Source organism: Nuphar pumila, unplaced genomic scaffold (assembly GCF_984573655.1).
Source record: "Nuphar pumila unplaced genomic scaffold, dmNupPumi1.hap1.1 HAP1_SCAFFOLD_1202, whole genome shotgun sequence".
Lineage (NCBI taxonomy): Eukaryota > Viridiplantae > Streptophyta > Magnoliopsida > Nymphaeales > Nymphaeaceae > Nuphar > Nuphar pumila.
The window spans coordinates 1-24961 of NW_028323613.1; the positions used below are offsets into that span (position 1 = coordinate 1).

At 51.6% G+C, this 24961-nt stretch overlaps 2 protein-coding genes and 1 pseudogene across 3 annotated transcripts; 2 read left to right on the forward strand and 1 right to left on the reverse strand.

The window, feature by feature from the left end:
* Positions 1–747: 747 nt before the first annotated feature.
* On the reverse strand, positions 748–4549 carry LOC149809457 (ATP-dependent RNA helicase HAS1-like). Its single transcript, XM_089994828.1, has 6 exons — positions 4480–4549; positions 3961–4284; positions 3222–3519; positions 2424–2730; positions 1587–1940; positions 748–1131 (listed from the first exon to the last, which is right to left on the reverse strand). The coding sequence occupies exons 1-6, from the start codon at positions 4547–4549 to the stop codon at positions 748–750; spliced, it is 1737 nt and encodes a 578-aa protein (XP_089850954.1).
* Positions 4550–4777: 228 nt separating this feature from the next.
* On the forward strand, positions 4778–10178 carry LOC149809458 (argininosuccinate lyase-like). The gene is made up of 9 exons (XM_089994826.1): positions 4778–4903; positions 4996–5190; positions 5268–5372; positions 5803–5904; positions 6324–6535; positions 7198–7519; positions 8267–8524; positions 9152–9379; positions 9921–10178. The coding sequence occupies exons 1-9, from the start codon at positions 4778–4780 to the stop codon at positions 10176–10178; spliced, it is 1806 nt and encodes a 601-aa protein (XP_089850952.1).
* A 6901-nt stretch (positions 10179–17079) lies between these two features.
* On the forward strand, positions 17080–19728 carry LOC149809459 (large ribosomal subunit protein uL4z-like; annotated as a pseudogene). The gene is made up of 5 exons (XR_016429697.1): positions 17080–17799; positions 18017–18092; positions 18688–18923; positions 19249–19447; positions 19586–19728. The product of XR_016429697.1 is annotated as a large ribosomal subunit protein uL4z-like (transcript).
* Positions 19729–24961: the final 5233 nt, after the last annotated feature.

Genomic DNA, 24961 nt, shown 5'->3' on the forward strand with positions numbered 1-24961 from the left:
TCTCAAAAAGTTTGCGATAAGGCATGGCTGCTGATGTAACACATTGGCAAGCGATACTATCCTCCGCATGTCTGGGGTCCCGCGCAAAATGCACTGTCACGATTGCTACACGCATGAACGATCCATCGACAGCAACGATAACTCAAGGTGGCCTGCAAGTGTGTCAAAGTAGACGTCTGTTATAGTTGATCGATATTCCTTCCCTTCGTTGAGGATCAGGTGCCGACGCCCATACTTGACAACTTGCCCCACCGTGTCGCAAGCGCCATCACCAACCCCGATTAGTCAGACAGTCAACCCTCGACATCGCACACTTCTGCCAAGGGCATCAACCGCCAGGCAAAACACGCTGGATGAAGAAATGATTGAAAACGTTTTTGTCTTCAGCGCCGCTGGCTTCGGAATCGGAGCTCTCATTCTCGGCCCCAGATACATCCAGGGTTGTTTACTTGTTATATGCATCGCGATGATGAGTAACACATGCGGTCAGTCCTCGAGCCTGCAATGGTGACGCTTCTAAGAACGGGACGGCGGAAAAGTAATTTTACAGGTTGCCCAACCATGGACTGTCCTTGCATGCCGTTGTTCCACGGATTCGTTGCGAATCTGCAACCAATGTGCACAGCGGGTTACGAGAGATCTGAGGACCCACCACACCGCAATGGCGGCATGCAGCAGGAGCCCCAAAGGTTGTCACCCATAACACGCTATCTTCAGGAGCCGGTTCACATACTGGCACCAGCATCATCACATACGCACAAATTGCCTCTTGTCATCTGCCTGGCGCTTGCCATACGGATTTGAAGCAGAGAAGGCGTGGCCGGTGCCTATGCTCTTCTTGAAGCTACCATTGTGAGCTTGCTGCTTGCGGCCATGTTTGGCCTTGCTCTCAAGGTTCAAGTTCACCCTAGGAGGAGTAGAAAAGCCAAAGCTCTTAGCAACCGCTGCAAGGTCCAGAGTGTGGACGTTGAAGATGTCTTTCAGCTGGTGCGAGTTGTATGATAATATGTAGGCTCTGTATGCATCCTTTGCACCCTGGCTGAGGTAGTAGTTCTTTGATATCAAGCGCTCCAGCTCTGCTTGCACATTGGCTACTTTCCCAACAGGGAACTCGTACTCGTTCAATGGCACCTGCACAAAGCGTGCACATCAGCAGCCCAACATTGCCTCACCCCAACCTATAAAGTCAGACAATGAATGCCAGGCACCTCAGCATAACTGCAGTGTGGTCAAGGTAAAACATCACCGCAGTACAGCGTGCGCGCCAGGCACGGAATGCTCTGCCAAGCGTCCTCGACCCCACCACATGACGGAAACCACCTCAGTCACCGCAACACCAGGCCCCGCAACAAGCACAGACCCATCCACACCAATGTATATTGCACGGCCGATGTATTCCAAGCACCACTCGGAGTTGCCAACGGCCATGTAACTGCGGCAGTGTTGTACTCACATAATTGTGTGCATCACCATGCCTGCATCTCACAGATCTCATAAACCCATGCCCTCTAGCAGCTCAAGGGCGATGTAGCGCTGTGGATGAAGCCACGAAGAGCTCTCAAAAGGGCACTCCGCAGGTTGCGCACCTTGGCGTTCTTGAGGTACTTCAGAAAGCCAAGCTCCTCTGGCATCAGGAACAGCAGAGCTCGACCCGTTGCCATGCTTCCGCGAGCTGTACGTCCAACTCGGTGGACGTACTCGCGGGGGTCATCTGGTGGGTCAAACTGGATGATCCAATCCACGGCGGGGATGTCCAGCCCTCGAGCGGCCACGTCGGTGCACAGCAGCGTCCCACTCTCTGCCTGTGAGAACTCGTAGAACGTGGCGGTTCGCTTCTGCTGCTTCTGCTTGCCGTGGATGTCCAGGACTTTAATGTCGATAAAGTTGAGGAGCTCTGAGTGGAACTTGACAGAGTTGCACGAGGAGAAGAACACCATCACCTGCCATCCAGCCAGAGTTGTCGCACACGATTGCTTCTGAAGGAAGCAAGCTCATGATGCTGCAGACGTGTTTCCCTATCCCCTATCATGGTCGCTCATCACACCGGCACCCAATCACTGACCGTATTTGTCAAGCATGTAAGTAGTGCAGGCAATCCAAAAAAAAATTTGTTGTCTGGAGATGCAGTACGGCTGCTTGCGTGAAAGTTCATGGCCACTACATGGTGCAATGTATGTATGCCACAAAAACATGCGCAGCGGAGCTTGCGATTATGCAGTCGGGCATTTCTTGTGATTATGCAGGTGCGATATGCACATGGCCATGCTGCTCTGATGTTGATGGGCCATGTATGTACCAGCGTCTGGTCACGAACAGTGTTATCCCTTCACCCACCCTTAACCAAGGCAGCAGGAATGCTGTCAAGACGACCGACAACGTGGCCGTTGGCTGATGCACCAAACAAAGCAGAATTTCATGCGCACCTTCTTCTTGCGGTTCTTCTTTAGGAAGGTGAACAGCAGGAGGAAGCGCTTGTCGGCAGCGATCATCACGTAGCCCTGCTCCAGGCCGTCGTTGGTAGTGACCGCCCTGCTGTCGTCCACGCCGATGTATAGCGGTTTTCGCTTGAACGACATCTTTGCGAGGTCCTCCACCTTGGATGTCTGGGTCGCGCTGAAGAGCATCGTCTGCCGCTCCTTGGGCAACATCTTCACGATCTGCTTCATCTCCTCCTCGAAGCCCACCTCCAAGCACCTATCCGCCTCATCGATCACGAGGCATGCAAGGTTCCTGCGAGTGCGAGTTGCTTGAAACACGCATATGTGAGGAGCCAACAACAACACACACCATGACGCACTCAATGCTGCATGTGAACATCAGAGCTGAGCACATCCACCATCTGAATTAGCGAACGCACCCTAACGCACTGAATCAATGATGATGGACTTGATGACACACACAGAATGCTTTGAGTACCGCATCCTAGACACACTCGGGCATTTTCTTGGCGTTAGTACAGCCCACAATTGACAGGGGAAATAGACAAAAAACATGTCGACGTATGGTACCGACAGGCATGCCCAAGCCCGTTGCGTTGCAGGTCCAATTGCTGTCCAGAGTACGATTATCTTGAAGTATCAGGCCTGGATATGCACTCAACTACTTTGTCACTTGCGCAACTGCTCTCAGCCGCTGACCGATGGCCTCAGCTGCAAACCAAAGACAAAACATGGCCCAACGTGAGACGAGAGCTCGCAGAAAATATCTGAGATACAGCATACTTGTAGACAAAGCCCTTTGAGTTTTGCATGTGGTCCAGCAAGCGCCCGGGGGTGGCCACAACAATGTTGACGCCTTTCACCAGCTTTTCCGCCTCTGTGCGGCGATTGGCACCCCCCATGATCAGCCCATGAGTCTGAGACATGTACTTCATCAAGTCCCGTGCCACACTGTATGTTTGCAGGGACAACTCGCGGGTTGGGGAAATGACGAGCGCGCCAGTGCCATTGCGCGGCTTGAACTCCGTCCGATACAGCATCTCCACGCAGGGAATCAGGAACGCCAACGTCTTTCCAGAGCCTGCAGATGACCACCAGCATCAACTCTACACTGGAGAGTCTTGCGCACAGCCCATGTCTGGAGATACTTCAGCAGATGCACCACGTTCTGAAGCTAACGAGAGGATGTGCCCCATGCTGGTGGACCGCTGCCGTGAACGTGTATTGATCCTGGCCGATCCCATTTTGATCGCCTGGGCGTAAAACGGTAGGTTCCCACAAGTTACAGAGTGCGTATTCTTGAATATCGGGGGCAAGTGAGTGACCGCTTCGTATGCACATGGAGCCCCTTGCGCTGGCCCTAGACATACGTTCCACATCGTCTCACTGTCAGGCATTGGTTGCCACGTTTAAGTCATGCGCATGGTGGCATCACGAGTAAGGGATGGCAGGCCGTGGGGCCATGCGAGACCTTGGAAAGTGGGTCAACTGCTGAGGCAAGTGGGTGGACAGTGACATGTACCTGTGCGGGCAGCTCCAAGTACGTCATGACCTTTGAGGAGCTGAGGAATTGTGGCTGCTTGGACATGAGTCATGAACGGAAAGTTCATGTCTGTGATGGCACCTTGCATCTTCTCGCAGATCTCGAGGGACGTGAAAGGCTGGTCGGAAATGATACCATCCGTGTTTGGTTTGGTAACTGTTCTCTCCACCAAGGCATCGAACGAGTTGGCTTTTCGTTTCTTCTGCTTTTGGTGCTGGTCGCCTGTGTCTGGCTCATCTTCGGGATGCTCTTCCGCTGCTACAGCGTCCTCTTCCAGATCGCGGGGAACCGCTTCTGCATTCTCTGCGCAACAGGAACAAACATCGGAACAACGTCGTTTCATAACCTGCGACGTCCTTCCTAAGCGCTGGTCCCCCTTGTGAGCAAAGCAGTCAGGGTGCCAACGCGTTCAGAAAGGCTGACATGGTGATAGCGGTGTGCAGGCACGAAGTAACGGCAATTGGCAGACATGCACAACCTCTATATAGACTTCGTTACCTTCACCCTTCTGCTTGCGCACGCGATTCCGCTTGCGTTTCACCTTCGTTGCCAGAGCATCAGCGTTCATCCTCCCAACGTGAAGACTGGGTGGGCACAAATTCCAGGTTTGAATATAGCCAGGCTGAAAACAGAAATGAGCAGAAACCACGAGCAGGCAATGTAAGACTGTTATGTGGCCGAGGCTACTGAAGGTGTGCGGTACATTGCACAAGTGCTCGCAGCCACTCTCGACGCCAACGAAGCAAATGAGATCGCGAGATGTGTTCTATCCCATCATGAATGCGACACATGAACAATGCTGGGATCAGAATCACCAAAATGTTGTGCCACCGCGCCGCAGTCGCCGCTCAGCCGAGTCATGGCCTATCGAGGAAGTCGATGCCTCGATAGACGCCTCCTGGCAGGAGTCCTGCTTCGCAAGGTCCTTCCTTGCCAAGTTATCAACGAAGCGAAACGTAAAAGCAAGCGCATAAACTGACATCCGTGAATTTATTTCCGTGCAGCTGAATCCAGTGCAAGCTAGAATACAATGTGGAGCATGCAATCAGGAACCCCAGCAAGGTCCTGCCAGACCTGCCCATCGAAATTGGCTTTCTTGGTGCGTGCACGACAGAACAGCAGGCATCTCGACTCCACAGTCATGCGAATTCTCTTGATCTCGTTATCATGTTCTTGCAGGCACCGCACAAAGCTGCAGTATCCAACAAGGTATGCTTCATGGTCGCCAACGTTGTGTTTTTGGCAGGTCAAAACATTCTCCACATACAAGCATTTGTGATTTGTAGACTCTGAATTGTTGTGATGTTGTCAATTTGGGGACAAGACGCCGTGATCAATATCGGGAGCAGACATTTCGCACGGCAGCGCCGGCGCCAGCAGACAATGATAACGTGTCCTCTCGTGCAATGCTCGTCGTGCCGACAATTTTTCTCGGCTTTTGAACTATCTGCTTCACTAATGTCGGAAGAAGAAAGGAGGACGCATGGCTCCCTCTCAACATGTACGTTGCGCGACGCTGCGTTGACGCTGCGCGCTCGGGCCGAATATTCTTGCAGCTTTATGATGCAAGCCTGGTCGGCTATCCCGATAGAATCCACCTTCCGAATGGGATACCTCGTAGCAAGCCACTAGCAGGCCAAGTGTTCAGCATGTTCGCCCTGGGACCATCGTGTGCTCCAATGGGTCCTGATTACTTCATCTGTGACGCCCAGCAATACAGTGGCAGTAGAGGACGCAGTGATCCCTCTGCTGACTATCGATTGCGACCATGACGATGTCGGGACGTTGCAGGCAAAAATGTCGACGCATGCGGAGCCAAAGAAGCTATGGGGTGGGCGTTTCACCGGCGGCACCGACCCCCTCATGGAGAAGTTCAACGAGTCCTTACCGTTCGACAAACGCCTTTGGGCCGAAGATTTGCAGGCGCGTATTGTAAACTGTCTTTCTGACAGCCCAAGTAAGGTCAACGCTTGGGATGCCAGCTACTTTGCATCGCTTCATCACGAAAGTGCTTAAGCTGTCATTTCTCAACACCGTAGGTCAAGCTTTTGCCATTCCACCAGGCATGATATGTCCCTGTCTACATTGCCACCATCCACGCTGTCTGTGCGCGGCGCCAGCTCAGTTGCATAGAAACGGCAGCAACCAAGTGCTGCACCACCTGTCAGGGACCAAGCCACCGTGCAAGCTCACGGCCACACACTCCAGTGAACGGCCATCGCATAGCCATTTACAGCAAGGAAATCTTGCTATTTTGCTACCAATCCACCATCCTGGGCAGCATATCTGATGCTGCTGACTTGGCTGCGACATACGAAGCTCACCACTGGCAGGTCATGCAGGGGTCGCAGGCATACGCCAAGGCTCTGGCAAAGGCCGGCATTTTGACAGAAGAGGAATCCACCACCATAGTTGACGGTCTTTCGAAGGTCAAAGAGGAGTGGGCAGCAGGCAAGTTCGAGATCAAGCAGGGTGACGAGGACATCCACACCGCAAACGAGAGACGCCTGACAGAGCTAGTTGGATCGGTCGGTGGCAAGTTGCATACAGGCAGGTGCGAGGCACAGCTGCATAATGGCACAGCAGCACCATCCCATCCACCTTGTTCGTTCCTGAGATCGAATTTGCAGAATTCGTGTTCGTTCGTGCTCCAATGCCTATCTCGAGATAGATGGACGTTCTCAGCTGCTGCTGCGGCTGTTCACCACTCCCATCGATACGCTGGGACCGTGCATGGCGGCTGTACATGGATGTTTTGAGATATGATACGATGGTGATGCTGACAATGCGTTCCATACAGATTGATGATGCTGTATCTTTCTAAGCACCACGCATACACATGGACTAAGTTGACGCATCAATTTGGAATCTGCCGGTGTGACAATTTTCAGTAAGATATCATGAGCATGTATGTGGCCTTCCTGACATTTTGGTACAGTATATGGTTCCAACCGTCAACATGTCTAAAGGCTATGCCAACGTCAAGATCACAGGGAGGTATATCAAGACATTGGAGCAGGTAAGCGTTCGTGCACATGCAACGAATCCGCATGTACTGTCTTGTCCGGCAGTACTGACAGTGTCTCAAGCACGGTTAGTCGAACGCGGTGTTGTATGCAACGGGGCAGTCCGCGGAAGGCACACAGCCAGCCGCCTTGGTTTCCGAATGTGTATGCACACATGAACGTTCGCGTGAGTGAGGGCCCGGCGACGCAGGTCGCGGAATGATCAGGTGGCAACAGACTACCGCCTCTGGCTGGTGGGGCAAGTGAAGAGGCTCCGCGGAGACCTGCAACAGCTCATCACGGTAGCGTGTGATCGCGCGGATGCGGAGGCGGATGTGCTGATGCCTGGTTTCACACACTTGCAGCCGGCGCAGACGGTGCGGTGGGGCCATTGGCTCATGATGTGTGCTTCACAGTGGCAGCGCGACGACCAGCGGCTTCGCGACCTCCTGCCCCGCGTGGCCATGCTCCCTCTTGGCTCCGGCGCCCTCGCTGGCAATCCTTTCCTCGTAGATAGGCAGTTCCTCGCCAAGGTGTGCAGATTTGACCCGACAGATGCTTTTGAGGGGCACTTGAGGCCTTTTGTATTTGGCGTTTGTCACTTGTTTGACGACATCAATCGTGCTAAGAATCCAGTGATTTCTTGGGTCAGCAGGGTACCTAGAGCGGTGAAACGAAAACCTTAATCAGAGTGGGACGTTTTGGTGCTTCGCAATTCTCAGTAAAGGCTCTCATACACTGGGCTGTCAAGTCGCTGATCGACAGGTACCCACCATGGTGTCCACGCCATTCTGTCGTTCAGTTCATCTATCTGTGCATGAGATAGCTTCGTATGCTCCGTCGCTAAGCGATCGTGCAAGTATGGTGACACTTCGGCCTTATTCAACTTGGCACCCCAAGCAAAAATGAGACCCTGCATGCATCTGTTTCAACCTTGTTTCACACAGTGGTGTGTGCACGTTTTGTTACCTTGTGGGCATCTGTACCGGTAGACCGTTACGATACCAACAAAAAGGCGAGCGTTTTGAGAACGTGACATCATTTTTTGGTATTTTTACTACGTACATACCTGAAATCCAACCTATTTTCTCTATGTTCGCTTGGCAATGAGTCCAAAAGCGTGTCCATGACCGACCGTATGTTGTTACAATTACGGTATACTGTACAGTGTAGGGACTGCTGCCTCGCTGGTGGCGCTGCTGCCAATTGGCACATGTAACACTGGGATTGGGTCACTGGGGATACTGTCTTTTGAGGTCTTACAAGATGCATGGATGTAGGAGCTGGGGATGACTGGTGTAGGTCCCAACTCGATGGACTCCGTTTCGGACCGAGACTTTGTTTTGGAGACTATCTTCGCGGCGTCTCTGCACATGATTCATCTCTCACGGTTCGCGGAGGATCTCATCATTTACTCTTCGCTCCAGTTCGGCTACGTGCAGTGCTCGGATGCTTACGCCACCGGCTCGTCTTTGATGCCGCAAAAGAAGAACCCTGATGCGCTCGAGCTCATTCGTGGAAAGGGTGGCCGCATGGTGGTGCGCTGTTGTTGACGGCATAGATAGCCGACAGTGCACTGCTTCGTATGGCTAAGCCCTCGTGGCTGCAAACAGCCAGGCACTATGCAAAGCGCACCTCACAAGTGGGCTTTCGTTGCCAAAACGTCAATTAAGGACGAGACTGTAGCTACAATTGCAGTCTGTCACTTCCGATTTCATGGCTTGGTCGTCCCCTTGTGGGCGCAATCTCATGACATTGGCAGTGCTTTGCTGGAATGTTAGGTATCCGGATATCAGTGCAAAAATAAGCACATTTCTATCAAATATGACAGCTCATACCTCAATCAGAATTCACATCACGATAACGTATCGTTTCAAAAGAGAAGCGCATCTACATGGACATCAATTGGGCACTCCCACACACGATCCGTCTGATGATGTTAGCTGTCCTCTCAATAGGCCGCTTGGCAACTGGAGTTCCCATTTTTAGGATCTGCTCGTGCTAGCTCCGCTCAGAGGGCAAAGTCGTGGGTGAACCTGACTAACGTGGGTGAATCTGGACAAAGTGTTTTCATGTGCTAAAACATGCAGTCTATTGCTTCAATGTATCGCCCCAAGCTCTAAAAGCTGTATCATCACAGGCACGGACTGGTTGGTGCATTGCAGGGCAACTTGGCTGGAGCAATGGCAGTGATCAAAGGGACTCCCACAACGTACAACAAGGACTTCCAGGAGTGCTGGGAGCTGCTCTTTGACACGGTAGACACGTTGTCGGACTGCATTGGCATCGCCACAGGGGTGCTGTCCACTCTGAAGATCAACGAGGCAAAGATGCTCTCGGGGCTTTCCGCCGACATGCTTGCAACGGATTTAGCCGAGTACCTCGTGCGCAAGGTGAGCTACGTGCTTGCATGGTTTGCCTTCAACTCGATGTACTCTAGGCTGGGGCGATTGGTCCTGCCTCTCGAGAGCAACTGTTCCTTGAAGTGGCGTCGTGACTACCACTGTTTGGCGATGCTGCCGCAATCAAGTGTTTCATAACCGCTTTGCTGCTTCGTGAAATGCGAGCACAAAGGTTTCCAGCCCCTCTTTGTACGCGTGCAAGCTGGAGCACCTGCGCATCGTTATGGAGGTTGCTTACATTTAGGCGCTGCATCATTCATGTTACATGAATCATGTACATCTGGCCCATGGTCTGGTCATTGGCGTCTTCTGTTTTTTCGTTAATGGGAGTTCGAGGCTTATTAGAACGTGTTGCAGTGGTGCTGTGTTTGCTCACCCGCTTCCCGCCAAACGAAGGTCACCTGGCCAAGATCCACACAATTCTGATTGTGATTGCCCGCCGATGCGCCTTCAAGGACTCTGTACGGAGACTGTAAGCCAGGCAGAAGATTGGTTGTTTGGTGATGTGATGTTGAGGACTGTGTGGGTGCAGGGTGTGCCTTTCCGCGAGACTCACCACATCTCCGGATCAGCTGTAAAAATGGCAGAGGATCGTGGCTGCCAGCTGTCCGACCTCTCTCCAGATGACCTGCGAACGATTCACCCGCTTTTCGGTGACGATGTCGTGGATGTATGGAGCTTCCAACAATCAGCCGAGAAGCGTGATTCTGAAGGAGGACCCAGCAAACGTTCTCTCGCGGAGCAGGTGCAAAAGATGAGGACATACCTCCAAGCTGAGCAAACTGCATGAGATGATGTCTGCTGCGACCGCGATGGACACGATCACCACGACGCAAACGTCCGTCGTGTTTCTATGCACGTCAATCATTGACCTGATTGTCCAAGCATATATGTCCGAGTGACCTGGAAGTTCGTCAAGTTAGGGGACCTGCAGGCGGTAGCGCAGTTCACTTGTGACACATGTGCAATGGAAACACATGCCGGTCTGCACGGGGCCCCCATCCGTCATCCACTACTCCCCAGGGTGAGGGGCTGGTCAGGGCCCGGGTACGCGACAGCGGATCATCCGTCCCGATTTTTGACGAGTGGAAGGCCCGACATATGTAAATGTGCCTGACGATCCCTGCGTCGCAGCCGAGTGTTTAATCCGTCACGTATCCCGCCCGATCTTCAAATTCTTCAAAGCGGCCGAGTACTGTAGCCTACAGTCCGTGAATTTGCTTGAAGCTCAAATGAACGTGGATCGCAACGGCCCTGTTGGTGCTTGCAGCACTAGCTTGAAGCACTTGGAACCCTACTTGTGTCTCCCAGAGGCTTGTCAGAAAACTTGCACCATGGCACCACGTACTGGCTCACCTGCATGACCTCAGCTAACAGATCGCAGTCGTACCTGTTTACGAGCGTGCCTTGGAAGATTCGCATGGCATTGACCTTCTCACGGTAGACATTAGGGGAGTGACAAACCCTGTCTCGAACATGGCTGAAGAGTTTGATCTGTTGGATGAGAGTGGCAATAAGACTGGGGAGAAGAAGGAGCGGAAAGCTGTGCATCGTGACGGTGGGTTTTCGCGAGCCGTACTGCATCATAGAATGCAAGAGTGAGCTTGCGGACCTTTGGCAAGAAAACAAGAGAATGTTCAAACAAGCATCTCATTGCAGGCGACTGGCACCGGGCAGTGCACGTTTGGATATACGTTATGGACACGCAAGAGTTGCTGATACAACGGAGGGCCGACATAAAAGATTCCTGGCCTGGCTTGTGGGATATCTCGGCAGCAGGTCATGGTACGGTGCGCCAGAGCTTGCAAGGATATCTCTGCGTTGTGAGGCAAGCCCTGTCAATCGCAGATTTGGGGCCTTTCTATCGTGCTGCTATGCAGCGAAGTCTGCGCCCCTCCCAAGCTCTGGGCCCCAGGGCATGGTGGTGGCGTTCCTGCGAACATTGCTGACAGTTTGTTCTGACTTATACTTCGAAATACCTTTGTTACTGACTGAGATGATTGAGAAATGCAGTGGAGGCAGGGCAGGAGTCCCTAGATACAGCACAACGGGAGGCATTGGAGGAACTTGGTGTGGACTTTCCTACAGAGGTATCCTGCGTATCAACTTGCTAACTTTCCTAAGGAGTCATCCTGCATGTCAAACTTGCTGAAATCTGAGCCAAAAGCTGAAATTACATAACATATCAAGTTTGGCATCTGAGATCATGTCATGACAATGGATATGGTTCATGAACTGCAGTCAAAGCAACCGCTAAGAACGGAACAGCGCTGCACCGCTGAAAGCGCCACGACATTGACAAGGATGGTGACGTATGGGGTGCTCGTGGCATGCAGGCCCTGGAGTTCTTGTTCACACTAAAGTTGGCATCCACAGACAATGGCGGCACGTTTGTCAACAATGAGTTCGATGACATCTATCTGGTATGCTCCCGCAACTGTCGGTTCCCACCCGCGGACGTGTCTATCCACGTGTCGTGTTCCCGTTTCATCAAGAGATATTTTCTTACTCAGCGAGACAGATTCACCGCAGTCAAGCCGAAACACAAATCCAACACACACTCGCAACGGAACAAAGATCGCGTTCGGAACATCAGCAGCTGGAACGAGTCAGGCCCTCTTGGAAAGCACCGCCAGCTAAGCGCAAAGCCGCCTCTACGGTACATGACACCATTACGCCTGACAGTGAGATGCTAAACCCGCGTGCAACGCATTGGCGACAAAGTTGCCCTGAGAACTTCGAAGGGGGGTCGTATGTGCGGTAAAACCTTTAACCGATTGCCTGAGCGTCCAATGATTTCAATCTCCATCTGGCTCAATAGCCTCCTCGCATGTCTGTGCACATGCACATGCTTATCGACCTCGTTCCCGGCTCGTGCAATCCCAATGGCACCTACCCTTGCCGTTTCCTGCCATCAGTCAGATAACCCGATAGACGATCGTTCTCTTTTCATTTGTGAAGCTATCACAGCTACGACAGCCGCAGCTCTCGCTGCGATGTCCAGGGTGTCGAGCGGCTGTGCCGCTGACTTGTCCAACCGTCCGTCAGACTCGTACGACAGCGAGACGAAAGCGTCACCACTACGCTAGCATCTTGGAACCGTTGGGTTTGCGGTCTGGTACAGCATGCAATCAGGATCTATCAATTTGGTACATCTTGGTGTACTTGTCAGTACATCTGTCAGGATCTAGCAGTTTGTTACATCTCGGTATACATATCAGGTCATTTATCCCATTCACCCATGCTCCCACCCGAGAAGCATCTGCGTTGTTTGCTCTGACATCGCAGTGGTGCAGGTAACAGTCAAGGAGCGCATCCCGTTGGAGTCCTTCGCGCTACAAGAGGAGGAGGTTTCAGCCGTCAAATACATTCACTTTGAGAGCTTAGAGCAAAAGTACAAGCAAGCCGATGCTGAGATGGCCATGAACATGTTGGGCGACAGAGCAACGGTAGGTCGCCCTCCCTTGCAGAGAACGCAGCAACTGGGCAAGAAAGCGGGTCAGCTATTTCGCTCAAACATACGTGCAGACCTCGGCCCCATGTTTCCCATGTTCCTCCTGCATGCGACGCATTCAATGACTTAGCCATGTATTTTTTTGTGCCTCTCCATGGGGTTCGACAATCCCCGCCGCAGCCCCACCAAACCAAAGAAAACTTTTCTGCAAGGCCTGAGAGTCTACGCCTTTTGTGCATGCAGGTTGGGAGGGGGCAGAAAGAAGTAGTCAAACTAACTCGGTCGTGTATGACGCCATGCCATGACCGTGATCTCCAAGCTTCTGCATCGCTGGACCTTGTTTCAGATCTTGATGTTTGATCGATCAGTTGCTGCACGACCTTGTCTTTGTTGAAGCACGAAGCAGGTGATGAGTCAGCGGACAGGTACTACTTACAAGGCGCTGTGCAGGGCTGGTCACTTTGGTTGCCTGCAGGTGACCGCGAACAGTCCCTGCAGGGGGGTCAAACAGGAGAAACATCGCACACAAGACCTGATGCTTCCGTTGCGCCAATTTCTTTGTTGCTATGTTGTTCACATGTTACCACAGCACATGGCACTCGCAAGTGCAATCGAGCGTCTTCAGAGCTCTCATGGCTTGTGACATGCAGTACGCCAGGTTCTTTGACTTGCTTCGATCGCGCGTGGAGTCCGGGGGACTCCCAGGTTCAGGCCTCATGGCATATATACACAGAAAGGAGGTATGTGCCTCTGCTCCTCGTTATATGTGTCTAGAGTAGCGAGGCTGCACTGGGAAGGTAAGTGGTATGGACAATGTTGCTGAACTGGCAATGAAAGTTTGCCTTTGGATCAGGTGTGCGTGTGGCAGCACGCTGTTAGGCACTTTCGGACAAATTTAACTAGGTAGATTACACCCGATGCGCATTTACGAATGAGCAGACATTAGAAATGCCTGGTTGACAGTTGCACCCCCATTTAGAGAGGTGTTATCTTCAGAGCTGATGTTTCAGAATGCAGCAACGACACACCAAGGGGCCTGTATTTCAGCTCATACATGCCCAAACGGTGAATGCAAACTGTGAATTGAAAGCAACTTGCAAAAACACGTGACTCTTTGGCGGTTCGGCACCTGGTACATGAGTAAAGTTTCATATCAATGAATGACATCACCCAAAGGATCACTGAAGGGCATGTGGCGCCAGTTGCTGGCATCGGGTGTGTCCGGGAGATGGCGATATCAGTGGATGTTCGTGACTGATGCACCACAGTGTGGTGCTTTGAACACTGTCAATGGCCCTCGATGAGAGTGGTTAACATTGTGCAGGATACACCACCAATTCAGATCCAGATGCTAACCTTCGACCAACACTATTTGAAGCTGATTCCACCCGAGCATCGATGACATGAGCTGCCTTCATTATGTGATGCACGTCCAACACAAAGCATGACACACACCACCACCTCTGTGAACGTTTGTCACCTGTTCTTCTGTTTGCCTCGGCTAAGCATCGGGCTGGAAGTCGAGAGGTAATTAATGTACGTATACTGTGAAGCAATAAGAAAGAGCCGCCTGTACCTGCAACAGGAAACAGGTATCAAGCAGGCACCTTGCGATGTATTGGGCAATGTAAGGGCACATCCATGGAGCGCCTGGTTGCCTAACCGTTCCCTCATCAAATGCGTTGACAACATATTTGATTTGATGCCATCACATACTGCTCCATGTGCTAGATGCGTCCAAACAGTGGCATTGTGCCTGTTCTTTATCATACATGTTGCATCGTGATAAGGATGGATCTGTGGCGGGATCGACAATATCGTGACCCTTGTGTGCACTCTGCTCAACGAACGGATCCATACACAAGGGCTTGTGATGAGGTGCCATTCGTGCAATCATTCCTTCCCAATCACCCAGCCTCGCGATTGGCATGGTACACCTTGCCGAACAGAGTCAAGGCTGTCTTCGTTGCTCCTCGCCTTATTCTCTGAATCTTGTGTCACTCCATCACAGCAGCAACTGCACAGGCTGATGAGACACACGCATGCACGCACATTGCATCATGGGTAGGCTGCTTCCCAAATAAAGCAAGCGCTAAGTAATCAAGCCAGGGACAAGGCACACCAGACAAACTGGCTGGCGTGCGCTCCCATTGCGCGCCAGATAAGTGCGACCTCGCGAATGGATGTCACTGTTGCGAACCCGAGGAGAGAGCCCCTGGAGCCACAATGCAGAGCAGGCGAGAAAGGAGAATGATAAAAGCGAAGCAGGGTCCCCAAAACTTGACAAAGAACGGGAGGCTTCTCTGCATACCACAAGGCCCACGTCTAAGCAACATCACGCAATTTTCCGCTCCAGCATCACACGTAAATTCCAGGTTGCTCTTGATAGAAATATGCTATCTGTGAATGCTGCGATTTCAGTGAATCGCGTCAGCCCGCCTGACAACCACCTCATGATAGGGGACAAGAACACACACGTGCTCCTGGACAGTAGCCATGTCCTGAAAGGTGGCACGACACAACCATCAACTTCACACACTGCATCACTGATTCAAGCATGCATGCCTCTTCCATGATGCAGCTGAGACGGATCCAGCCGTATGTTATTGAGATATCGGGCCTGTTTCTGGAAGTGACGACGCACCAATGTCATGACGGGTGTCGCGTCCACATTCTGTATCTGCCAGGTAGTCACACCTCGCCAGGTGGCCACGTGATTTGTGTGACCGGACACTCCACCCGCGTCAAAGGTGAGCACCTGCGAGCTTCAGATGCAACTGTTGTCATCACAGCTGACGCAGGTAAGAAGCTCATTTGGCAGCCCATACAACACTTTATGCCCTGTACCTTCCACAATTGAGAAGTAGAGCCCGTGTTGTATAGGGCCTGCGGCACGAGTCAAATTCCAAACACATCCAAAACCACCCCCGCCTCACCGCCCGCTGCATGTCGAGGCCATCAACAGCATGTAGGGAATAAAAGGAAGTGGCAAGGATGCACCCCAAGTACCGAACAAAATTCAGCACGGTCCTACAAGCATGCCGTATGCAAATCAGCGTTCAAAAACCCTGCCTGGGGAGTCGCACCAACTGCGCTCGTGTTTCAGCTACCGCTTCGCTAACGTGTTGAGCTATTACGTTCTCGTCCCATTCCATGTTCATTCCGTCCTGAAGACAGAGGTCGTCTTCAATCTTATGGAGGCAGACCTGCGCGATATGCGTGCTGCAGTCATATCGAGAGGCAGGGTTTGCACCCTACACTGTCACCACAACGACCGCAGAATGATGCAAGAAAGGCTCGACGCGGACAACACACCACACCTGCATGCATGACATAACGCACCCCTAACTAATAACGCACCCCTAATAATTCACAGGCTGATTGTAACTCGGTTTTCCTGACGAAGCCCATGCCGTCAGCATTGCCTGCAGCAAGTTCGGATTTTCTATTGTGCACGGATGTAACGTAGAGACGGTCCATTCACGCTCACCGACATTACCTGTGGATAAGCATAACACGTGCCAGCAATATAAATGCCTGGTCGACAGCAAAGTGGGGCTGAAGAACATTGACTCGTCATCTGGATGCGCAATTACCAGCAAAGCACTTTGACGATCGAATGTACTGTCGCTCATGGCATGACTTGATAATCGGAAGTCACATCGCAGTAAGGTCGTCGACGACGACAAGTACGCAATTAATTTCTAATTTGCTCGCAAACATCGATGTGAGTTTGGTCTGCACATGCACAATGTGTAGAGCTGAATTGACAGCCGTTTGCGGGAATGCAACTGCTCCTGACGCACGACCTGGGTGCGTGTCAATGTGAGATGCCGACATCCATCCTATCGGAAAGTATACGACATCAGTCAGTCAGTCGACAGGTCATTCGCCTGTTCCGCAAACGCCACCTCCGTTCCTCAGTGATCTGATTTCCATGCTGTGGCAGCATGACCCATGCGGATCACTGAACGTGCGGTCTTTTGTAAGTGGGTACCAAACCTTTGCTTACTGAAATAATTCTCCTGGATATATCCGCCATTGCATTTAGGCAGGACCCTGAAATATTCATCTCCGGTTCCTCGATTTCTATGGGTGGCATGCATTTGATGACGTCATGGGCTCAATTCAATAGGCGGCGAGTAGGCAGTGTTCAAAGCTTGGTTGTCGGGTCTGCCTGGATGGCACATAACGAAGGGAGAACACAGAATGTGTCCTTTCCTGTGTTTAAGTAGTGCTGTTTCAAGATGGCAGCCAGGCCCCTTGTGAACGTGAACAGCCTTGATGGCGCGGCAGCAGGCCAGACGCAGCTGCCTGCAGTTTTCACTGCTCCGCTGCGTGCAGATATTGTTCAGACTGTGCACACACATCTGAACAAGAACCATCGCCAGGCGTATGCACCAAGCATGGTCGCTGGTCACCAGACTGCAGCTGAGTCATGGGGTACAGGTCGTGCTGTATCTCGTATTCCTCGTGTGCCAGGAGGTGGAACTCACCGTGCAGGACAAGCTGCTTTCGGCAACATGTGCCGTGGAGGTCACATGTTCGCTCCCAACAAGACCTGGCGCAGGTGGCATAGGAAGGTTAACGTGAACCTGAAGCGCTATGCCACCTGCTCTGCCTCGCAGCCTCTGCTCTTCCATCCCTGGTCATGGCACGTGGCCACAAGATCGAAAATCTGTCTGAGGTTCCTCTTGTTGTGGCGAATGACGTGGAGTCCATCTCCAAGACCAAGCAAGCCATCCAGGTTCTGCAGAAGCTCGGGGCAGATAACGATATTAGCAAGGCTGCTGCTTCTCGTAACCTGCGCCGGGGCAAGGGTAAGATGAGAAACCGTCGGTATGTCATGCGTAAGGGACCACTTGTCGTTTACGCTCAGGACAACGGCATCGTCAAGGCCATGCGCAACGTACCCGGCGTTGAGTGCTGCAACGTCGAGAGGCTCAACCTTCTCAAGGTGCGTGAATGCGAAGCTTATTGCACAATGCTGCGATGATGTTGGAAAAGAGTGCAGCTCATGCTGCTAGGGTTGATCGAGCTCGGAGTGTTGGTACTGTCAGGGGTCTCATTAAAGTTCTCCCCTGGGGCATGACATGACTCATTCGTGTGTGTGTTTTTCAGGCCAGCATATTATTCAGCAGCATGAATTCTGATCTGTGGTTGATCGTTTGCAGTTGGCCCCTGGAGGCCACATGGGTCGCTTCTGCATCTGGACACAGTCAGCCTTCGAAGCCCTGGACTCCCTATATGGTACGTGCATGTTTGAAATGTCCTTGGTTCTTGCATTTTATGGTCACGTATCTCAGGTGGTTCGGCTGTACATGTTTACTTGATGTCAGCAGAATGCGGTGATGCGCCAGTGCCATAGCGCTCTCATACCCTGTCATGTTAGTTTTGCCAACGAAGAAAGTACGTGTATCTTTCTTCCAGCGGAGTTTGTCACGAGATGACGCATGAGATCCTAGGCACTGGGGCGTTCGGAGTACCTGGAGTGGATTCCGGAGGGACTGAGGGTTTTGGAACCGGGTGTCAGTCAACACGCGGCGGAACGTGCATGTGTTGGCGGCTGTGTTGACGTTCTGCACAAAGAATTGCATCTGTGCCCAGCGAAGGGGTGCACATTCACTGTAGCCATATTGCTTCAGACTTTATGTGATGCCTGAACCAATCACAATGCTTTACAGCTCCACACGTTGATTCCGATAGAACTGCCTGTACGCGTCTCTGGTCTGTTGCGTGCAAATTTACTGCATCTAGTCGATCTGGGAATGGCCCAGATTGTGAGATCACAGCAACAATGGCAGTTCAATCACATCGCGGTACTGAAGCCTCGAGTGGCATGTAGGCTCTCAAGACGTCGAGTCCAAGTCGAAGAAGGGCTTCAAGGTGCCCCGCATGCCCATGGTGAACACCGACCTGGCTCGCATCATCAACTCTGATGAGATCCAGTCCATCGTCAACGCGCCCAAGGACCCCCACTTTGGCCGCACCATGAAGAAGAACCCTCTCAAGAACTTGGGAGCCATGCTCAAGCTCAACCCGTACTCCAAGACCATCCGCCGCCAGGAGCTCGCTACCGAGGTGCGCATTGCCACATTGCTTTTTCTGATGCTTTGCACCGTAGCTTTCATTGCAACTCGGTCTCTTGGGCATGGTGGTTGCCTTTCGCTGCCGTTTTTGTACCCTCAGGGCATGAGATAGACAATGTTATTAAGCAGGCTCCCCTGTTCTCCTGTTGTTGGTGCTTCACATGAGTGATTTGTCCGTCATGCATCCTTGCTGAAGTCGATGATGAGTGTGACTCCGTGTGTTGCATTAGACGAGTGCTGTCAGCGTTGTGGTGACACCACTTGAAAGCATTTTTGTCCTTGGCTATCGCGAGTGATGTCAGCCTTGCGGTATGTAGGGTGCTCGCCGTACCGCTCGTACTGAGAAGCTGGCTGTCATTCGCTCTGGCAATGCCAAGTCTGCCAGGACGAACGAGTTGCGCAACATCGGCAAGAAGTTCTACAAGCAGATGATCGCCGACTCGGACTACCAGGGCGAGGACTACGAGGTGTTCGCCAAGTGGTTGTCCAGGGCCATGGCGAGGAGAAGGTCGAGAAGTAGGCTGTGTCTACTGCATTAGAATTCGTTGCAGGCATTGTGCCGTTGGCAGCTTACTGCGTTGGCTTGACAACATTGTAACGTTACTGCACGGTCATTTGTTTGTGATGAGTGTATACATTTAAATTGGTGCACAGCACTGCATCTGGTTTATCCCGGAGTCATCGCCAGAGGCATAGCAGCACCCGTATCGGAAGGACCTTCACGAACCCATGATTCACAGGAGAGGTACGGCAGCAAACGGAACAACCAGCCGCCGACGTGCGTCAATGCTACATGATATGATTTTGGTTTTAATTTTCGTCAATGCTGCATGATATGGTTCAGTGCTGGGCAGAAGTCCTCATTACGGTGTGCATCGATCGCGTGATCCACGATTGCAGCAAGTTGTCAACTACACTTGACTTTGATCAGCGCACTACACGCATCTGGTATCTACGGTCCTCATTACGGTAGTGCATCTCCAGTTGGCAAAGTTGCAGTTATGTTTCCCGTTCTATCAGTACACGGGCGCTGTTCTGTCACTCTACCAACATACCTACTGTTTTCAAGGCAAACATACAGCAGTCTATTTCCCAATTATATCATCGATCGAGACACCACTGTTTATGAGTGTGAAGAGGATAACCAGGACGCCCGAATTCCACGCGCCATGGATGAGGATGCTGGTCAAAAGGTTCCGGCTCCTCAAGTACATGAAGCCCATCACCATGCCAAGTGCCATGAGCTGAGGGAAGTCCCGTGTGCTCAGATGGCACGCAGCAAATGCGGCAGAAGAAATTGTGACGGCGGCGGGTGCAGCCATGTATTTCGTCAACGACGTGAGCAGGAACCCACGAAACACAGTTTCCTCAAGAATCGGCGCCAACACACCGGTCACAAACAGGAGGTTTGCAAAGACCGAGGTGTCCATTGTAGAGCTCATCATGTGCGCGACCCCATCCACGGTCCCCCTTCCCCCATCCGCTGGAAGAAGAGACACCAAGAGTGACGAAATGATGATTGCAAATGGCGCGCATGCCATGCCAACAATCGACCACAAAAGCCACCCGTCCGGCTTCCTGAATGGGTTCTCAAGGCTGGCGATCAGATAGTCTGAAGGCCGAGCAGGCCCCGCACGAGCCCCGATCGACCACACAATAGTGATGCCCACCAGCGTCGATAATATCTGCAACAATGGCTTCCCATTAACCCTGCACAGATTCTGCCAAATTGTGCAGCCCTACTCCCATCCCTGTCGCACTTTGGACATATCGAGCAAAACATCTCCATTCATATGGTACAGCATGTGAATCACCAGGCAACGAGGTCGAGGAGCAGCACCCACGATGAATGGAAGCAGTTCAGACGATTGGATCATTCTGAGCAAGAATCTGAGTAAGCACCTTCAGCGCCGTATGCAAGCCGCAAATTGCCGGCAAGTACGGGATCCCTCCCACGAGGGGAGCCCGCACCTGGTCAAGTAGAGCCAGTTCGCTCTCCTGAAGAGCAGAGATGCTTTCCAGCGACTGGAATTGGAAGAGCTGCATCGCCAAGGGCACAGAGAGCAGTCCAACGAGCAAGAATGAGGTCGCCCATGCCAACATACCCCCCACTGCTGTCTGCCATCCCCATGGAATATCCCACGCAGCGGCGTTTGAGTACCTGCTCAAGTCCGTAACGCCCCATGTGGTTTCCTCTGGTAGCTTGCTTGCAACTTCGACATCTTTGGCTGTTTTCCGTTCTGTTTTGCGCTCCAATTTGGCTTGTGCAACCGCGACATGTCTGCACCTGCCACGGGTACGGACCAAGCCACTATGTGGTGTACAAAGCGCCAACACGTGCGTGCATTTCATCCTTTGCCCGGCAGATCCCAAGTCTGCCATGCCACGAACCCTGACAGCACTGCTCATGGCTCAGATCAAGAGAACAACAGCAAATGTCACGTGTTGCAATTGCCTACTATATAGAAGAGCATGACAGATAGTGATTACATATCAACCATGTAATTGTAGCACAGATACAGCAGGGTGCTGATTGCACATCCACTCATTCCGCATATATAACATGGATCATGCATACCGACCGCCCCAAAGTGCAGCACATAAAATCAATTTCCAACAACACATTCCAACTCTACAAAAGGAAGCTCACTGAGATCCCCAACCTCGTACCCACGCGCACGTGCATATGTACATCAACCTACTTGTGAGACTTGAAGCCCACAGCAGTGTGTATGCAAAAGGGAAACGACGTACGAAGGGCATTTCAGCATGAGCATGTTCATAGACCTGGATGCCGAGCAGCCATTGCGCAATCCCAGGCAGACTCGACAAACGAGAAATGTACAGGTCGAACGACAGGGCCACAAAATTGATGCTTGTAAAACTTACGAAGACCTAGTTGGATGGATACGGCAGCAGCTTTGTTTAATTCAAGATGCACCCCTAATCAACGAGGGCAAGTGTTAAGAGCATGTCGTGCCTACTTAGCAAGCATTACGCACGTACCCAAACCAATTCATGTGGAGCATTGCGTGCATGTTGAAACCTCTTCAAGCAACCCGGGTGTATAGGCGTTCGAGGAAGACATCCATCACGTCGAACCAATACCTACACCCAGCACGCGTTTGCTATGGCACTATTGTTGATAGGAGTGAAAGCGAGTGTAGATGCTATCGAGCATGCAATTAATCTCTATGACCAAGTGTTCTTTCTACCAAGCGCCCCTCTGTCAACTGCATCACCCACTCTCGAAATGAAGTACACAGATATAGTACAAGTAAATCACAGTCTCCCTAAAATTAAAATTAATTCAGATGTAGATGAATACACTTAAATTATTGCTTTTCTGTTGAAAGTGCTGTGGATTGAATGCCGGTAAGGTTCGTTCAAGCGCCTTGCCAGGGTCCTTGGAAGGTTTCGATGATGGAGCGCCACACACGTCGTCCCCGTCATTCCCTAAGTTGGTGCTACCTGAGGCTGAGCTTCAGGCTGCAGGGCATCAGAGAACGCGCCAACTTCAACAATGAGCAACATTGACGCATTCATGAGATTGATTCATGTGTCGAGCTGCATTTCGGGATGGCGTGGCATCCATTACCGGCACATCTTGCCACCGCGTGCAAGACATCTCGCTGCACCATGGCAATCTCATCGAATCCGAACGAGGACTAGGATTTTCATCACGCCCGATCACCCGGCTGATTGTGCGATGTAATTGACGCATAATCGCGTTGACAAGCCTTCTTTTTTGTGTCTGCATTTTTCAAGAATCGAAAAGATCAAGTTCGCAAATAAGTGAGAACTCATTGGTACTAATCATCAATGCACGAAGAGCTGTGCATGAATTGCAAAAAGGATGATAAGTATCAGCACTTGCTAATGATATGCAAAAGGGAGCATTGCCACCGACAAAAATGCAGCCTCGTAGCAGATCGTCGACCTCCAGTCATAGGACACCACAAGTGCAGCCGCCTCTGCGACCTCTCTCGCCACCGGCAGCCGCCTCAGGACAGTTGCCACCAGCACAGGTAGCGGTGGCCGCACTGGGGCCACACTCTGAGGCGCCGACTTCCAACACCATTGTCACGTTGCCAGAGGAATCTGCCAATTCTCCGACAAGCGGGACATTCACTGGTAAGCAAGCTTGAAAAGAAAAGGAATTTTGTCATGAGCCACGCCAGGCCGACTAGGTAAGTGAGCATTATGCCTACTAGTACATGTTGAAAGGACTTTGGATTTCGTTTGGATGCCACTCCACTCCAATCGACAGGCGAACATACCCTGCAGGTTGTACATAACAAAGGATGTACACCCTTTTTTGCCGCGAGTAAGAACTATGAAGACTCCGGCATTGCCCAGGCGTCAGGACAGTGATGAAGCAAAGGGTTAGACTTTGCAGAAGGGGCTGTCAATGCTCAGCCGGCCAGCTGCGCGTGCTGAGCGCAAGCAATGTGTAGGGATGGAAACCAGTGTGCAATCAGTGATGCTTCTCCATCCATTTGTCTGGGCCCTTGCCACGGTTGATGGGAACTTGCCCAGTGTCGGCGCTGATAAGGCGCATTGCTTTCCCTTGAATGGCAAGAAATGAGTCATTCTGGCGGATTTGATTCCCCAGGATGTGATTTGTTAGAGGAGACCAAAAGGCCTCTGCTGGAGTTGCTTATGTTGAAGAACGAAAGTTCTCATGTATGTATAGGTCGAGTACATGCGTGAAACTGAAGTACTGTGTCGTTGTTCATTCATCCTCTGTGCACGGTCATCCTATCCGCGCACAGATAGATAGCTATACCGTATCTATGTCAGCGCCCTAGGAGGCCCTCATAGAATACTTCCTCCCTTCCTACTCTCAGTGCGAACTTCATGAAGGTACTTCTGATTGCCCTGGGGGCACTGAGGTGCTTATTGTGTGTATAGTGTCCTTGATCTCATGATCACAGTGAGTGAGGATGAATCGTATTTATATTGAATAAGTTGACTTGAATTGTAACTTAGTCTGTCCAATCTCTCAATTTCCAACAGCTTACCTCTGATCCCTTGCCGATGGCCGCTTATACGACAAATTTGAAGCCGGTCAAGTGTCAAGTGGGTGCTTTGTCAACATTGTTATGCCGCTGAGTATGCTTTGGCTGCTGCCACAGTCATCAGTCGTGACTTGTCGACAGTAAATGTCTTTCAAGTCCAACGTCATACAGACCCAATGTACCAGCTAATTGGACCTGACAAAACACCATTGCAATGATGCTTGACACCCACTACAATGTACTGGATTCGCACACTGATTGAGCGTAGGCCACGCACCCCTGACCCAAACGAATGGTCAAGGCAGAGCAACGATTCCAAGGGCAGATGAAGGAACTTCGGGGTTGTCACTTCAGATCCTCAACCAAGTACGGATGCAATTTACCTGACGCCCAGGAGTCATGGGCGCGTAGAGACTTCCCCCTCTGTCAACCTGCCCCAGGACGCAGCTTACCACACTTCATGGGACCAAGGTTCAAAACAAACGCGCCACATCTGTACCTACTCGGGGTCTGCACTTACCGTCACCACCAGCAAGCAAACTGGTGGGCAAAAGGCGGACATATTTTGGCACGCTTCGCGAGCACAGTAGAGCCGGAATTTCCGCTCTGGCCAGGAAATCACAGGTGGTAGAGGCATTGGAAGGTTGGAAAAAATCGCGCTTCGAAACGTCTGCGTGACTCGGGCGATTACCATGTTGGGTCGAGGTGGGAACGTAACTCAGATAATTCACGAGCTGACCCGCATAGTTACGATCACCAGGCGTCAGCGAACGGATAGCGACAACGCAGGGTCATGACGCAATCACTCGTAGCCATGTACGAATGAACGTGGACAGATTTCATCCATTGAAGTCAAAGCTGCCTTGGGTGATTGGAGACTATCGAATGATTACGTGCACACGCATTCGATTGTGACAACATCACCAACAGATGGGCAATCTGCTGCTTACGTTCTTCTCACAAGCTTTCCTGCCATCGCTTCAACGACTGATCCGATTAAGAAATATTA